At 31.3% G+C, this 17,749-nt stretch overlaps 1 protein-coding gene across 1 annotated transcript; it reads right to left on the reverse strand.

Annotated features, from left to right (window-relative positions):
* Window positions 1-16,111: 16,111 nt before the first annotated feature.
* On the reverse strand, window positions 16,112-17,410 carry LOC107933142 (ethylene-responsive transcription factor WIN1). The gene is made up of 2 exons (XM_016865292.2): window positions 17,036-17,410; window positions 16,112-16,951 (listed from the first exon to the last, which is right to left on the reverse strand). The coding sequence occupies exons 1-2, from the start codon at window positions 17,113-17,115 to the stop codon at window positions 16,429-16,431; spliced, it is 603 nt and encodes a 200-aa protein (XP_016720781.2). The 5' UTR covers window positions 17,116-17,410; the 3' UTR covers window positions 16,112-16,428.
* Window positions 17,411-17,749: the final 339 nt, after the last annotated feature.

Consider the following 17,749-nt stretch of genomic DNA (forward strand, 5'->3'; position numbering starts at 1 on the left):
ATGATGTACAGGAGAAAGATTGGAAGACGATCAATTGGTTGGTATGTGGCACAATTCGATCATGCCTTTCTCGAGAGCAGAGGTATGCTTTTTCAAAGGAGACTTCTGCAAATAAGTTGTGGGTGGCACTTGAAGAAAATTTTTTGAAGAAAAATAGTCAAAATAAGCTCCACTTAAAGAAAAGACTGTTTCGCTTCACTTACGTCCCAGGTACCACAATGAATGATCACATCACCAAATTTAATCAGTTAGTCACTGATTTGCTAAATATGGATGAGACATTCAAAGATGAAGATTTGGCTTTGATGCTGTTAGGGTCACTTCCTGAGGAGTTTGAGTTCCTAGAAACTACTCTACTTTATGGCAGGAGTGATATATCTCTGAGCGAAGTCTGTGCGGCCTTATACAGTTATGAACAGAGAAAGGACAAGCAGAAAAACTCAATCAGAGATACAGAAGCTTTAGTAGTCCGAGGTCGTTCATACACTCGGAAGAAAACTCAGAAGGGGAGATCAAAGTCAAAGTCCAGACTTGGGAAAGATGAATGTGCCTTTTGTCATGAGAAAGGACATTGGAAGAAAAATTGTCCAAAGCTGAAGAATAAGGGAAAAGCTACTGTAGATGCTTGTGTTGCAAATCATGATACCAGTGACTCTGAACTATCACTGGTTGCATCATCATTGTCGTTCCATTCAGATGAGTGGATATTGGATTCGGGTTGTACCTATCATATGTCCCCTAACCGGGAGTGGTTCCCTGATTTAGTAGAACTAAATGGAGGAGTTGTTTATATGGGCAATGAAAATGCCTGTAAAACTGTTGGGATAGGTTCAATCCAATTAAAGAATCAAGATGGATCAACCAGAGTTCTGACTGATGTTCGGTACGTGCCCAGTTTGAAGAAAAATCTCATATCATTGGGAGCCTTGGAATCCAATGGTTCAGTTGTTACTATGAGAGATGGGTTTTAAAAGTGACATCTGGCGCACTTGTGATATTGAAGGGCATCAGGAAAAATAACTTGTATTACTACCAAGGTAGTACAGTTATTGGAGTAGTCGCTGCAGCTTCCGGTAACAAAGAATTGGACTCAATGCAGTTGTGGCATATGAAGTTGGGACCTGCTAGTGAAAAATCCTTGCAAATTCTGGCAAAGCAAGGATTGTTGAAAAGTGCAAAAGCTTGCAAATTAAAATTTTGCGAGCATTGTGTTCTGGGAAAGCAAAAGAGAGTGAAATTCGGTACTGTTATCCATAATACAAAAGGTATTTTGGAATATGTTCACTCAGATGTGTGGGGGCATTCCAAAACACCTTCGTTGGGAGGAAAACACTACTTTGTTACTTTTGTTGATGACTTTTCCAGAAGAGTTTGGGTGTATACCATGAAAACTAAGGATGAAGTGCTTGGAGTTTTTCTTAAATGGAAAACTATGATCGAAAACCAGACTGACAAGAAAATTAAGCGGCTTAGGACGGACAATGGAGGGGAATATAGAAGTGATCCGTTCTTCGATGTGTGCCAAGAGTATGGTATTGTTCGACACTTCACAGTTAAGGATACACCACAGCAGAATGGAGTGGCAGAGCGTATGAATCGAACATTGCTGGAGAAAGTTCGATGTATGTTGTCCAATGCTGGGTTGGGCAAGCAATTTTGGGCTGAGGCTGTGACATACGCTGGCCATCTTGTTAATCGTTTGCCATCATCTGCATGAGAAAGAAAAACTCCTATGGAGGTATGGTCTGGAAAACCGGCTACAGATTATGATTCCTTACATGTGTTTGGATCCACTGCATATTACCATGTGAATGAGTCAAAGTTAAATCTGAGGGCAAAGAAAGCTCTCTTTATGGGAATCACTTCTGGAGTGAAGGGATTTCATCTTTGGTGCTTAGACACAAAGAAAATGATCTGTAGCAGAGATGTTACCTTTGATGAATCTGCCACATTGAAAAAGGTAGCAGATAAAGATATTCAGACGAGCGATACTCCACAGCAGGTGGAGTGTACTCTAAAATAGGTAGAGTTTGAGCAGATGGGGATTTGCCCAGTTAATAAGTCTAATTCTCCAGCCACAATGGAGGAATTAGAGGTTGAAGAGGTTCTGACCCAAGAACCGTTAAGTACACCAGAACCAGTTGCAGTTGCAAGCCACAGAGAGAATTTCATAAACCTACTCGATTTACTGATATGGTAGCCTATGCCCTTCCCGTTGTTGATGATGATATTCCTGTCACTTATCAATAAGCAATGCAAAGCTTAGAAAGTGACAAATGGAAAGGCGTCATGGATGAAGAAATGCAGTCTCTCTGGAAGAACAATAATTGGGAGTTGGCGCAATTACCGAAAGGTAAAAGGGCAATCAGATTCAAATGGGTATTCGCAAAGAAAGATGGATCTCCTAGCAAGAAAGATGTTCGCTACAAGGCAAGATTAGTAACTAAAGGCTACGCTTAGAAGGAGGGAATTGACTACAATGATGTATTTTCCCTTGTTGTGAAGCATTCCTCCATTAGAATTTCGTTGTCCTTAGTAGCACAGTTGAATTTGGAGCTAGCTCAACTTGATGTTAAGACGGCTTTCTTGCATGGTGAGTTAGAAGAGGAGATTTATATGACTCAGCCCGAAGGATACACAGATGCTGGTAGTAGAAATTGGGTTTGTAAGCAGAACAAATCGCTATATGGATTGAAGCAATCCCCGAGGCAGTGGTACAAGCGATTTGATAGCTTTATGAGAAGGTAGAAGTACACAATAAGCAAATATGACAATTATGTGTATTTGCAGAAGCTGCATGACGGATCTTTCATTTTTCTACTCTTGTATGTTGATGATATGTTAATCGCTTCGAAGAGCCAAAAGGAGATAGATAAGCTAAATGCTCAGTTGAATCAAGAGTTCGAGATGAAAGATTTAGATGAGGCCAAGAAGATTCTCGGCATGGAGATAAGTAGAGATAGACAGAGAGGCAAGCTTTGTTTGAATCAGAAGCAATATCTGAAAAAGGTATTACAATGTTTTGGTGTAAATGAAAACACAAAACATGTAAGTACCCCACTTGCTTCTCATTTGAAACTTAGTGCTCAATTATCTCCGAAAACTGAAGAAGAAAAAGAATATATGGAGAATATATGGCAAAAGTCCCATATGCTAATGCAGTTGGGAGTTTGATGTATGCGATGGTGTGTACGCGGCCTGACATTTCACAAGCTGTTGGAGTTGTGAGCAGGTATATGCATGATCTTGGAAAAGGACATTGGTAAGCTGTGAAATGGATTCTACGGTATCTTCGAAAAACCATAGACGTTGGTTTAATTTTTGAGCAGGATGAAGCACCTGGTCAGTTTGTAGTTGGATATGTTGATTCCGACTTTGCTGGTGATTTAGATAAACATCATTCAACTACGGGGTATCTATTTACTCTTGCGAAAGCCCCAGTGAGTTGGAAGTCTACCTTACAGTCTATAGTAGCTGTATCTACTACAGAGGCAGAATATATGGAAGTTACAGAAGCTGTTAAGGAGGCTATTTGGCTTAATGGATTGTTGAAAGACTTGGGAGTTGTTTAAAGTCACATTAGTATATATTGTGACAGTCAGAGCGCTATTCATTTAGCGAAAAATCAAGTCTATCATTCAATAACCAAGCATATCGACGTAAGATATCACTTTGTGCGGGAAGTCTTTGAAAAAGGAAAAATTCTACTTCAGAAGATTCTGACAGCAGATAATCCCGCAGATATGATGACCAAGGTGGTAACAACAATCAAGTTTAATCATTGTTTGAACTTGATTAACATCCTGAGAATTTGAGCACGTTTAGGTGTATGGCGCTCAAGAGCGCATTTGGAGGCACTACAAAAGATAGCTTTATCAAATTTGGGGAGTTGAAGGAAGTGTGTGAAGATGTGATTATCCCAATCAAATCTTCAAGGTGGAGATTGTTGAAAAGTCAAAAATAGTGGGAGGTGCAATTGGCACCGAAAGAAGAAAGTAAAAAGTGGTTGGCAAGTTGAGTTTAAAGTTGAATGGGATAATTGCAATTTTGGTCCCTAATTTTTTAGGCCATTTGCAAGTTAGTCACTGAACCTTAACTATAAATAGGCCTAACCATTTCTCATTTCAACCATCCCAACCAATCTTTCTCTCTTAGTTTTCTCTCTTCTCCCATTTGAGAATTCTTAAGGAATTCTATTTGTTTGTAATATTCTGAAGATAGTAAAGTTATCATCTGGTGTTAGTGCCCGAGGACGTAGGTATAATTTACCGAACCTCATTAAAACTCTTGTGTTCTTTCTTGTCCTATTTTTCTTTCAATATTTGAGGGTATAATAATAGTGTTTAATTGTGCTATCAAATTACTATAGAAGGGATATTCTGACTAAGGAAAGACTTGGTATTTAAGAGATCCATGTGATCCACCTCTCTTCCCTGGGAATTGAACTTTGTATGATTTTTTAGTACAATAATTTACACGCTTCCGACCCTATTGTAATAACAGTGACTAATGATATGAAAACATATTCAGATGTCTTAGGCCTAATGAATGACTTTATAAGTGAAGAGAATCTTTGTTCTTTTTATAAACAACCTATACAAAGTGTAACTTCATAATTGGCATAAGACTCAGCATAAGTTATAAGAAATGGGAAAGTTTATCCATGAATGCTCATTGAGTTTTTTAAGCTCATGCGACGAAAAGTATAAGGTCCGAAATTGGGAGCTTCGTATCATCAATTATCTCGAGGTTATACATAGTTATTTTGGATTTTTTTTATAATAGAAATTGGCATGTACGGAAGAACTTATTTTTCATATTGTAATTGTAGAATTTGAGTTATAACGCATAGTCTTTTTTAATGTTTTTAGTTAAGACCTTTTTTTCATGGTTTACTTTAATTGTGTTTATGGTTTGAATTATGAGTTTGAATAGGTTTTGAAATTGAATTATAATGTTTGATTCTTAATGAAATGAATTGGTGATGTTTGAACATGTTTTTTTGCTTAAATTTTAGCTTAAGGGGTCTATGGTCCAATACATTTTCTTAGGTATCGGTATCCAAGTTGGCAGAATGTCAAAAATTACATTACATGAATTTGGGTACCAATAACTACGCCCTAGGTACTGATACCTTGGACCTTGGATAGTGCCTCTACACTATTTTGATCATTTTGAGCCCTTCAAGGCTCATACTTAATCCCAGGCATCAAATCACCCAAAAAATATCATTAAATAATTTTAAGTTGATTTCTAACCTTTAAAATGTTTTTATATTATTTTTATGATTTCATTTAAATTTTTCAAAGTTTTAAATTTTGATAAAGCTCCTATTTTCCTCAACCTGAATGACTTTGTTTTAAATTGGTGGGCTTCGAACAATTATTTTATAATTTAGATGTACCCCATAAGTATTAAAATGCTTGAAATAATTAATCATAAATTTTAATTATTCTAAAATTGGTCAATTTGATTCAAACCACATTGAAATGTTGTGAAATGAAGTTTTTATAAAAGAAAATTTTGGTCAAAGCTTGAAAGTGCTCTGATAGCACCTCCTACTCGTACAGTGCATAAAGATAGGTGCAGGGTGTTGCACTCGAAATTTGAGATATAATTAATTTATTTTAGATTTGGGCTTAGTGTAATATATGTGGGTTTTGAAATAAATATTTTAAAATAAGTATTAGGTTTATAAATTTAATAGAAAAAGATAAAAGTCATTCAATTGTCAATATAATATAATAATAAAGAATAAAAGATATTTCCATCAATTCATATACATATCATATAATAATAAACTTTACATCCAATAAGTACTTCAATTATTTTATATAAAAAAACTCTAATGAATATAATAAAAATAATAAAATATAATTTCATCAATTCATATGCATATTATATAATAAATTTACATACAATAAGCATTTTAATTATTTTATATAAAAAGCCTTATTAAATATATATAATATATATTTTTTATAAGAAAAATCTAAATTGTGTTGTCATCAAATAAAAATAAAATGAATTATTACAATCAAAATTGAAATATTTATAACTTAAAAAATTCAAAATTATTTGAATCCATCAAAATCCGCTCAACTTGATCCAAGTTCGAATTCGAAAAAATTTGAGCCCACAAAAACTAAACCCTAAAAAAATCTAGAGTAAAAAAAAATGGAGACTGCCTACTTACCAGCTTTACCCATTTTTATAACACCCCGCACTCGACCTTGTGACCAAGTCCGAGTGTGTGACGTCACATTACATTGCCGAAGCAACTCATACTAACTTTATTTCATTTATCATGTAACACGAAATAAAACAAATTAAATCTCATATATTTTTAACTATACATATGAATGTGTTCAATAATTGTCAAATAAAGTCACTTAATGTGTTTGGGGATTAAACAGAATCAAATTCAGAGTTACGATTCAAATCTAAACTCTAAATACCAAAGTCCAATAGTGTTGTCTCAAGAAAATGATACCATGTCTCGAGACAGGTTTTTCTAATGTTACTATTTTTGCTTCGATGTGGATATGTCTTGAAACACCGAGTCCATGTCTCAAGACTAGATCTTTCATATCTTGATGAGATAGGGCTCAAGACAAATTCATTATTTTTTTAATTTAACTTTGATTTTTTGATGTATCGAGATAAGGGATTCTTGCCTCGAGACCTAGCACAGGGAAAATCTATTTTATCTTCAAAGTGTCATTGTTTCAAGACATAAGCCATTCTTTCTTAAGACTTCCTTGATTAGTCTTGAGACCTAAAGCAATGAAATGCACTAAATGGTCAATTTTGTTCTTGTGATCTCGAGACATGTTCGTGGTATTTTGAGATAAGAGAGTCACTTGATTACTTACAAAAACAATGCACTTGTGTCATGAAACAAGTCTTGAGACAAAATGACTTGTGTCTCGAAACAAGGGCACTTAGAAAATAAAATAGATTTGCCCTATTATAGGTCTCGAGACAAGAACCTATTATCTTGAGACATCCAAACATTGAAGGTAAATTAAAAAAATAGGGGATTGTGTCTCAATCCTTGTCTCGAGGCTTGAAAGATTTAGTCTCGAGACATGGATCAAATATCTCAAGACATCCAGGTCAAAGCAAAATTAGTGAAATTGGAAAAGCCTATCTTGAGACATGGTATCATTGTCTCAAGACACACTGTTGGACTTTGGTATTTGGAGTTTGGATTTGAATCTTAACTTCGAATTTTATTTAAATGCATTAAATGACTTTACTTGACAACCATTGAACACATTTATATGTACAGTTGAAAATGTATGAGGTTAATTTGTTTGATTTACTGTAACTTGAAAAATGAAATAAAAAATTAGTATGAGTTGCCTCGATAATATAATTTGATGTCACATATTCAGACTTGGTGATCGGATTGGGTGTGGAGTGTCACAGTTTTAGTTGTTTTAGATCAAGATGCCCATTCAAGTAAAAAAAATTGTGTTCTTTCAACAACACTTTTTTTCAAATTTTTATTTTTTTCTCAAATCTTATATTAAAAATTCCAAATTTGATACAAAAGTTTTTGTTTTAATTTTTAGTTCCTTTTTTCAAACTTTTAAAATATCTTAAATTTAAGGGATTTTTTTTCAGTTTTTTTATTATATTTTTTTAACTTTTTAGATTTTATGAAAATTTAATATTTTGGAAAATCTTATAACTTTTTTTAATTTTTTTAAATTTTTCAATAATTTATGTTTTTTTTTACTTATTATTATTTCATAATTTTTTGAAATCACTCTAACTTTTAGAATTCATTAGAAACATTTTTATAATTTTTAATTATTTTCTAATGTGATATTAAGATAAAGGGTAAACTACATCAAAGGCTATTAAATTATTAAAAAGTTTACGTTTTGATTATACAACTTCAAAAAGTTACAAATTGATAATTGAACTATTCGAAAGTTTTCATTTAAGTCACTAAGTTGTTAAAGTTATTATTGAATGGTCTTCTCTATTTGCACCACCTACACCAATCGAAAGCTCTCTTTTCCATTCTCTTCTATATATTTTTTTTATGAAACAACTTTGAACTTTACAAATCTGTGAACCAAAATTCAAACAACTTTTTTTCCGATCTCTGACACTAACCATCAGATTGACTTGGATCTAAAGTATGTTCTTCTACTCGTCGATGAGTACTAATCTATTGTACCTATTGTCGAATTATCTCTTAGAACTGACTAATTGGACTTAAAAAAAAAACTTAACAGCCATAGACTTAAATGAAATATTTTAAATAGTTCATGACCATTTTATAATTTTTTAAAGTTAGATGATCAAATAAATTTATTAATAATTTAGTGACTTAAAATTTAATTTACCTTAAAATAAAATAACGTTAAGTCAACAAACCCAATCACGTAAATTGTCACAAGGACAAGAAAAGTGCCAAATTAGTGAAAGTTATGAGCTAACGGTTTCAATCCACGAGGGCTTTATTGATGGAAGAAAAAATTCGAGTACTCATTAGATGCAATAAAATAATGAAGACTTAACTGATTTTCACATTATTTCTTAAGGGGTATTTTATAGTATTTAGCCTTCTATCTTTTTTATTTTCTTTTTTGTTCTTTCTTTCTTTCTTTAATTAATTAATTAAATTCCCACATTTTCTCACATATATATATATATATATTTTGGGTACCTCAAGAGTCGAGACTCTGTCAATAGCAACTGGCATGAAAATCTTGATTATTACTTAAAATTTTTTATCGTAATTACGGTATCCACAGTCAAATGATTAATATTCTCATATTAGATATTTTTTAAAAAGGTAAACGATTAATTATGAAATATGTTCTATTCTTATAAGTGGAGATTGAACTCCAAACTATATAACTAAGAGATGAGATGAGCGACCATTATATCGTATCTTATGATTACTCGTTATTGATATTTTAAAACCGTTATTTTTTGTGGTTATTATTAATTAAAATCTAAAATTACACAAATTGAATTATTGGTAGATATCTCTTTCTTATAGTTAGATTGGACATTTTAGCTTAATGGCTTGTCAATTAAATTCAAACATCATATCAAGGTACAAGAATGGGGTGATATGATAAATATATATATGCATGTTTGGCCCTCTATCACTAGGGACCACTTAAAAATAAGTAGCCTCCAAAGACAAAGACAACTTTATTTAATCCAACAAACATTACAACATTGAAGACCAACCAACTATCTTGGCTTTGGCTAACCCATTTATTTAGTTTTCCTGAAAATAATATCATAATTGACTTTGTCTTCTGCTTCTAAATTTTGATCGATAGTAAAGTGTGATTGTCAAGATTATAGCATTTTTCCTTTTTATAAAAAAATGTAATATTTTCTTTTTGAGAAATTTAAGTAATATTTTTATTTCTAGGTTCTTGGTAGGACTACCAAAATCTTCTGCGTATTAAGAACCTAATGGTTGCATACATTTTCATGATCTATTTAAAGCTTATCTTAATTTTACCCCAAAATTTTTTTTACTTAATTACAATCCAAACCAGTAAACTTACATATATATATATAATATTATACACAAGAAGAAAATCATGTTTCATTGGCATATACATATCTGCTAATGAATCAGTGACCCAGTGCATAAATTGACGACTATTTAAACAAAAATAGTATCAAAGTAAAATTTGTTTGGGAGAATGGAAGGTGTTTAAATGTTAGAGGTACTACTTTCTTTCCATTTTATTCTTGTGTAATTTATTTTAACAGTTATAATATACATACAGCTCTTATAACTTAGGTATTAATCTTCAAGACAATTTCTTTTTGCAGCAAAGAAATATATACTTTATATATATACTTACACACTTACTTGGTAAGTGGTAAGTTGATAAGAAAAATGTAAATAAAATTTTAGTTTTTAATGTAAAATACTTAATTATCTTATACTTGTATGATTGGTTAATTAGCAAAATTTTGTAAGGTTTTAAGTAGCTAAAATACTACCTCACTCAAGTTTTCATATATACACACTACCTATCTCATTATATTGTTGTTAATTACAAGTTAATCGGACATTAATTTAATTATGAATTGTTGATTTTATATATTTTTGTATATGATTTTTTTTTGAATAATTTCATTATAGGTTCTAATCATATCTGCTCCTTTTGACATAATGCTTAGAACTATTCATAGCCCTTCCTACCTCATAAATAAAAAAATAATGTGCTTCAACGCACTTGAACCCATATCCTCTCGCATTGGCAGAAAAATAAAAATAGAATTGATTTTATTAATTATTTTCTCACCTATTACACTATGGATCAAACAAAATTCTCAAGGTTGAAAACGAAAGCTAATATTACAAAGAAAATAGTTTATGCAAAGTTCAAAATAAACATAAACATGGGGATTTAAGAAGAAAAAAACATAAAAACTAAACAATATTTTGAGTTTATAGTTCATAGATGTGCCAAAATTTCTAACTCAATGATATATCACCCATCAAACCTATTGCTTTCTCATATAATCACAATGGCAAAAACTTCTCCTGCTGTTACATTGATATTAATCAAATGTTGGATTTGGACATGATTAAGATTTAGACACCAAGCTTTAATTAATGAAACAAGTACAAGCTAAAGAAGTGGCTTAATTTGGCTGCTGCTACTGTTTATTATTGGTTATATATCTATCTATCATTCACATCTTTTTCTTAGCAAATTAATGGAAAATGTTAACGAAAAAGATATGTGAGATTATAAATCATATATTTGTTTCCATTTAATCCTTCATTATCCAACCCCATGCATATCATTCAGTCTATTGTTCATCTTTCAATTTTAATGATAATACTGATGTTTTACATCTGAGGCCATCTTGTTGTCCACTCAATCATTTGTATTTTGATTCCTTTACTCTATAAAATTGATATTGTGATCTAGAATGGAGTAAAAACATTAAGTTTAAATTTCTTTGAAATAATAAAATGTAATCGAATTAAAATTCAGACTTAAAGATTTAAATATATAATTACGCATGATGGGTCTTGAGCCTAAATACTTTGGAAGCATATGATTAGAAATTAGGCTTTCATTCCACGTGTTCTAAAATTTAAATTTTTTGTTTTCTATTCTTATCTGTAGGGGTGTTCAAATGGTTAATTGAACCGAATTAGTATTAATTAAATTAATCGAACTGAAATTTTTTCAAAAAAATCAACTGAACCGAAATTTATATGTTTTTGTTTTTTTGGTTAAAACAAGTATAAAACATATAAAAAAATTGATAATATTCATTTTACCTAATTATCCGAATCAAAACTACATATAATTTGTTTAATTAATTATGAAGTTTGGTTAATTACCCAATTTGGAACCGAATTAACAGATAACTAAATTTTCAAAAAATCATTAACCGACCTCTAACTGAATTGATTGGTTAACTGACCGATTAACTGAATTAAATCGATTCAACCAATTAATTCGATTTTAACTTAAATTTGAACATCCCTACTTATCTATTAGTAAGTAGCAAAATAGCAAATAATTTAACATATCAAATTTGAAAAAAGTGTTGATAGTTAAATCAATATAAAGTTTAAGGCAACAACAAGTCATTAATTATGGAGATCAAATACTAATAAAATAAGTTTTGACAAGCATAAAATTTGGTGATCAATTTATTAATTTTCAAAGTTTAGTAATTAAAAAAATTTCTTGAAAAGTTAAGCAGTTAGAACTATATATATATATATATAAAATTCAAAATTATAATAGCATGAGAACAATCCTATGTTAGAAGACATGGTAATATGTGTTATGCCACCATCATATCATTCAATCATTCTATGTTAAAAATACATAATTATAAATTAATAATATATGATTTATAACTTATTAATTTTGTTTATAATTTAAAAATAAATAATTATAAATTAATATTATTGATGTTCTAAGTTATTAATCTGTTGTTAAATTTATTACTAAAAATAAATTATTAAATCTTTATTAGATGATTAATAATTAAGTCACTATCTATAAAATTTACGGTAAAAGTTGTGTTGTTTTTAGCCAATATAGTGCACCAACTTTCAAATCATTTTCATAAATGAAAATCTGACATATTATCATCTTTTTCACGTAATAGAAAGGTAAATGTGTAATTAAAAAAATATTAGTGCGTTTAGTTCAGAAATTTTAAATTTTTTGAGATTTTTAAAATGTTAATATTTTAGAATTGATGAGGATTTATAATTGTTTTGTTTAAATAAATAATTGGTTTTAAAAAAATTAAAGTATTGGTATTTTACAAGTTATAAAATAAGAATAATTATTTTAAAAATAAATAATATAAAAAATGTCCAATGTGAATATTATTATATTTGTAAAAATTTATAAATATTTTTAATAAAGAAAATTTTAAAAAATAATTTTTAAAGTTTAAATTTTTATCTTATTATGAGACCATGTGTATTAAATTAAATAAAATTTTAAAAAATCACTTATTGAGATAAAATTTGAAAAGAAAAATTAATTGAGTTAGTAAAATCTTCTCTCGAAACTTACTTATGAATTTTGAAATTCTCAAATATATTTATCTAAACAAATAAATTAATTTTTACAATTTTAAAATAAATGAAATCTTTTCTACAAATTCAACACCCTTAGGTTTCTCCTTTAACAATCTCCCCTATTTCTCTCTGTAAGAAATATCTCTTTGAAGTTGCCATTCAATCTCTTCCTTCTTCCTTATAATCAATTTTATTTTCAAGGAAAGAATTCTCAAATACCAAAATTTACTGTGATGTAAAACAAATATATATCATTTTTCACCACTTTCATTTAAAACTACTCATTTGTTTTTCTTTTCAAGTTTCTCGAAAACTTCAATGCCTCTTTTTTTTTTTTCCTTAAATCCATATTAAACCCTTTTTTAGTGAATAAGTTTATATTTTGATTATTTAATTTTAAATAATTTTAAAATATCATTAAATTATTTAAAAATTTTCATTTAAGTGATTAAGTTGTTAAAATTATTTTTAATGTGACTTTTTCTGTTCGCACAGTCTGCACCAGTCGAAAAATTTCATCCCATTCTCTTCTACACTTTAGGTTTTTTTATTTTATTTTATGAAATAACTTTAAATATCATAAATTTTCAAACCAAAATCTAATTAATTTTTTGTTTCGATCCACGACACTAGTCAAATCAATTTTGATCTAAAATATATTCTACGCGTCGATAGTTATTGATCCACCATATGGATGATTGAATCGTTGCTTAGAGCTCTATAATCGAACTTCAAAAAAAAATAACTTAACTGTTGACACCATTTTTTGAATGAAAACGGGGTCGACTTGGATTTAAAAAAAAAAACGAAAACGGGAGTCGCCACCAATCCTTTTTTGACGAGGTGTGATCGGGTCACCTCAAAAAGTGGTTGTTTTTAATAAATGATCTAATTTTATAAAAACAACAATTTTGGTCTACGAAATTCAGAAAAAATGAGTTCGGGAGCCGGTTACGCACGAGGAAGGATTAGCACCCTCGATGCGCCCAAAATTGGTACCTAGTTGATTAATTAGTGTTTTAGTGTCGAAAATTGAAATTTTGAAGAGTTTTAAAAGATGCGATCCTTAAAAGAAAATCTGATATCGTGAATTGAAACATAAGATTCTCTTGCTCCGAAGAAATATCACATCCAGCACGTTAGGACACGATACTCTAAACCATCGAAACCAAGATCACCTTATAGTTTAATGAAACCATACTTTGAAGCTTTAAAAGGACATTTGGCTATTTAGTCAAACGAGAAATCGAAACCCAGCACGTTAGGGCACATTTCCTCGAGTTTCTAAACGCTAAATATTGCCTCCATCGAAAATGTTTTCCCCCTTTTTTGAAATACGGCATTTATATGCATAATAGAATCATAAATATGATATTGGGCACAAAATAATATGCGTAAAGAATGAAATAAATAAGTAAATAATCAATCATCGATATACAAGTAAATAAAAAAACTAAAACATTTTAAAGAATAAACATATGAATAGATAAATAAATGAACATTGAAATTAACAAATAATAACGAAAAGATTGATCCAAATTATAAAATGTATATAAAATATTCATACGCCTATAAGGAAAACATTTCTATATATGTATAATTAAAAAAATGAAAACATATATATGTATAAGTATGATTTAAAGCTATTAAATATAAAAGCTTGTATAGGTATATACATATATGTATGTATGCGTGTATAAAAAGGATAAAAGAAGATATATTAGTATATATGTATTCGTAAGAGAAATATATACGGGTCTATATGTATATGTATATAAATTATAAAGTATAAAACATACATATAAACGGGTACAAGTATATAAATTAAAAAAAGTGTATATAATAAAAATAGTAATAAAGGATAACAAATATAATAATAATAGTTAGTTTAATAATAAGAGTCTTAAAAAAATTAAATTAACCATTAAACAAAATATAGGATGAAATCGAGAGCAAAATGAAATTACAGGGTAAAATTACAATAAAACAAACAAGAAAGACCAAAATGGAAATGCGCGCAAATATCAGGGACCAATAGAGTAATAAAACCCTTATAGGGACACGTGCATGTTGCTCGGTGCGCCGAAGGGTTGGGGACAAAATCGAAAGACAGGCGAAAGTTCAGGGCCGAATTAAAAAGACAATAATATTGAACAAAAGGAATTAATTTAAAATCGAATAAGTACAGAATGACCAAAGTTGCAAATAGCCCCTCAGGTATGGAAACACGCGGACCTTCCTCGGGTCGGGTCGGGTCGACCTGATCCATGCCAAAACGACGTCGTTTTACTTGTTTAAACTGGGGGTCCAAAACGGTGCGTTTTGACCCCCTATAAAAGTCAAAAAAATTTCAAAAAAAATCATTTGTAAAGCTGAGGGAGAAAAAAAAGAAAAGGGAGAGAGGAGAGGGGAGCTCGGAGCGATTTCCGGCAAAGGGGGGGTCATCGGACGGCCACCGGAGACTCGCCGGCGCCGGCGCCGGCCACCGCACGCGGTGGCCGGAAAGGTAAAAAATTTTATTTTTTTTTTGTTATTCTCTTTTTTTTTATTTATGCTATGTGTAGATATATAATAGATGAGTTTTCGAATAAAAATAAAAGAAACCTTAGATCTCTGCCTTTTCTGTTTCGGGTCTTTTCCTTGCTTCAATCGGCTTTTTTTTTGTATTCTAAGTAGTATTACAACTGAAAAGAATGAAAGAAAAAAAAAATCCCCTATTCCCATGACCGATTTCGGCTTTTAAAGCCAATACATTTGTTTTGTTTATTGTTTTCCCCATCATTTGCATGCTCTCCTTGCTGTGGTGTCTGTTCTTGTTGCAGGTGGTGGGCACGGTGGAGTGTCAGACGCGTGGGCGTCGTGGTGGCCAAGGCTGAGGCGTGCGAGTGGGGGGGGCAGACGAGGCTGAGCGGCGCGCCCTAGGCATGCTGCGCCTAGGGTTTTCTGCCGCAAACATTTTTTATTTGGGCTAGGGTTTCGGGCTGGTGTTGGTTTTGGGTATTGGGCTAGGCCCAAAATTGGCCTGTACATTAACAACTCAATTTCAAATTTTGTTTTTGAAATTGACTATAAATTTAGTTATAATTTAATGAGGGTATTATTATTATTCTATTGGGGTCAACAGAAATGGATGTGAAAATGATATTTTGAGTGTGTTTTTCAGTTTCCGATGACGAAGGTAGGGATTTTCCAATTTCAATCGCCAAAAACCTGTAAATCTACATGTTTTTGGAAACTAACAAACTAAACTCAAATTTCATATTTAAAACACCTCCCAACTTGTAATAAATTTGAGTTCTAATCCCACACTTTGATTACATTCAAAAACTTGAATATGAAGAAAAATGAAAACAAAATTTTACCTCATAAAAAATTAAAATAAAGAGTAAAATATGATGTAGGTTTAAAATTTTAATAATGGAAGTATGTTATTGATGAAAATAAAGACGTCAATATTTTGAATGCAATTTCATACATGATTCAAAGAAGGTATATTGGGATGAAACTGTTGCTTAAAACAAACTCAAAAGAATGTGGTAGTACACCAAAACATAACTGGAAGTATATAAATACGAGACAAAGAATTCATATATATATGATTCAATTATTTTTCTTTTTCACAAACAACATTTGCAAATGTAAACTAGACGCCTTCTATAGCTGTAAGCTATAATTATGTAATATATATGACAGACTTTAATTTCTTAATTATGGTATCCTTCCCTCCTTTCTGCATGAATGCTTAATATATTTTTTATATATGCACCGATGACTGACATGATATTAATATCCTATACAACACACTATATGACTTTTCAAACCAAAGCAAATTAACAGCCCAAGAGAATTAATGGGTACTACTGCAACAAGTTACCATCTCCTTCTTGCACATCAAATGAAGAACAGTTCCTATTAAGCAGCTCTTCTATCATTTGTAGTGCAATTCTCTCCTCTTCGTCCATGTCTGGTCTCACTTCAGGCCCAGTGAAGCCTGGGTTATTGGAAGGCAGCGTATTCGCTGAAACTTCAGTATTTCCTTTTCCAAGCTCAACAGTCATTACCCAATTGGATTCTGAGGTCTGGCCTGCCAGCTTTTGCCACACTCCTATATGAGAATTCTCAGTGTCAAGCCTCAGACAAGTCATTGAAGGAGAAGGTGCCTTGCTGCATTTTCTAAGCTTGGCATGGAGGATTTCAGATAGCTCATTTGATGGTACCCTTGAATGGGTATTTTCAGTGCCTTTTGGATCTCCACTTGGTGTTTGTGATATGGGGAAGTTGGTTTTTGCGTTCCTTCCACTCATTAAGATGGCTGCTTGGTCATAGGCTCGGGCTGCTTCTTCAGCTGTTTCAAATGTTCCTAGCCATACCCTTCTCTTTCTACAACAAATACCACCATATCAAAGGAGAATAAAGGAAAAAAAACAAAAAACAAAAGAAAATCTTGTAGCTTAAACGACTTACAATAAAGGATGGCGAATTTCAGACACCCAGGAGCCCCAGTGTCGCTGCCTAACACCTCTAAACTTCTTTGATTGCACCATAATTTGGAAACAAATGGAGGGTTGAAAAGGGCAGCGGAAAAATCAGGCTCAAAGGAAAAAAAGAACCATCTATGGATATAGAATTGTTGATGAAAGAGAGTGCATACGAGAGCTAAGAGATATCATATATGAAGGGAGATTTTACACAGCGGAAAGTTTTAACTGAAAAGATGGATTGTCGGCTAAATATTAAAAGTATCGTCCTATAGAGTCATTCGTCACCTACACCTTCCTTAAAAACCATAAGAAACCTACCGAATAAATGACATGGGTCTTACCTTGCATATTGTACTACTCTGTCATCAGTTGCTTCTCATGCAATATAATTCCATGTGATTGAAAGTAATGTAAAAAATTGACATTGATGGGACAACTTTTCTTTTCATTGTTTTGGTCTTCTTTACACTACCAATAGTTATTTTTATTATTGGCCTTTCTTAGAACATCACATGGAGAGAGGTATTAATGTAGGCCAAAGGAACTAATTACCCAATGAGCTTGTTGAGGAAAAATGAGTATAGAATTATTGAATGGAATTCGGTAATATCAATTGCTTAAAAATTTACCTTGAAGAAAATCTTCAAATTTTGTTATGTGTTGTTATGTTGAGAGAATATAAATTGAATTGAAAATA

This window comes from Gossypium hirsutum, chromosome A07 (assembly GCF_007990345.1).
Source record: "Gossypium hirsutum isolate 1008001.06 chromosome A07, Gossypium_hirsutum_v2.1, whole genome shotgun sequence".
NCBI lineage: Eukaryota > Viridiplantae > Streptophyta > Magnoliopsida > Malvales > Malvaceae > Gossypium > Gossypium hirsutum.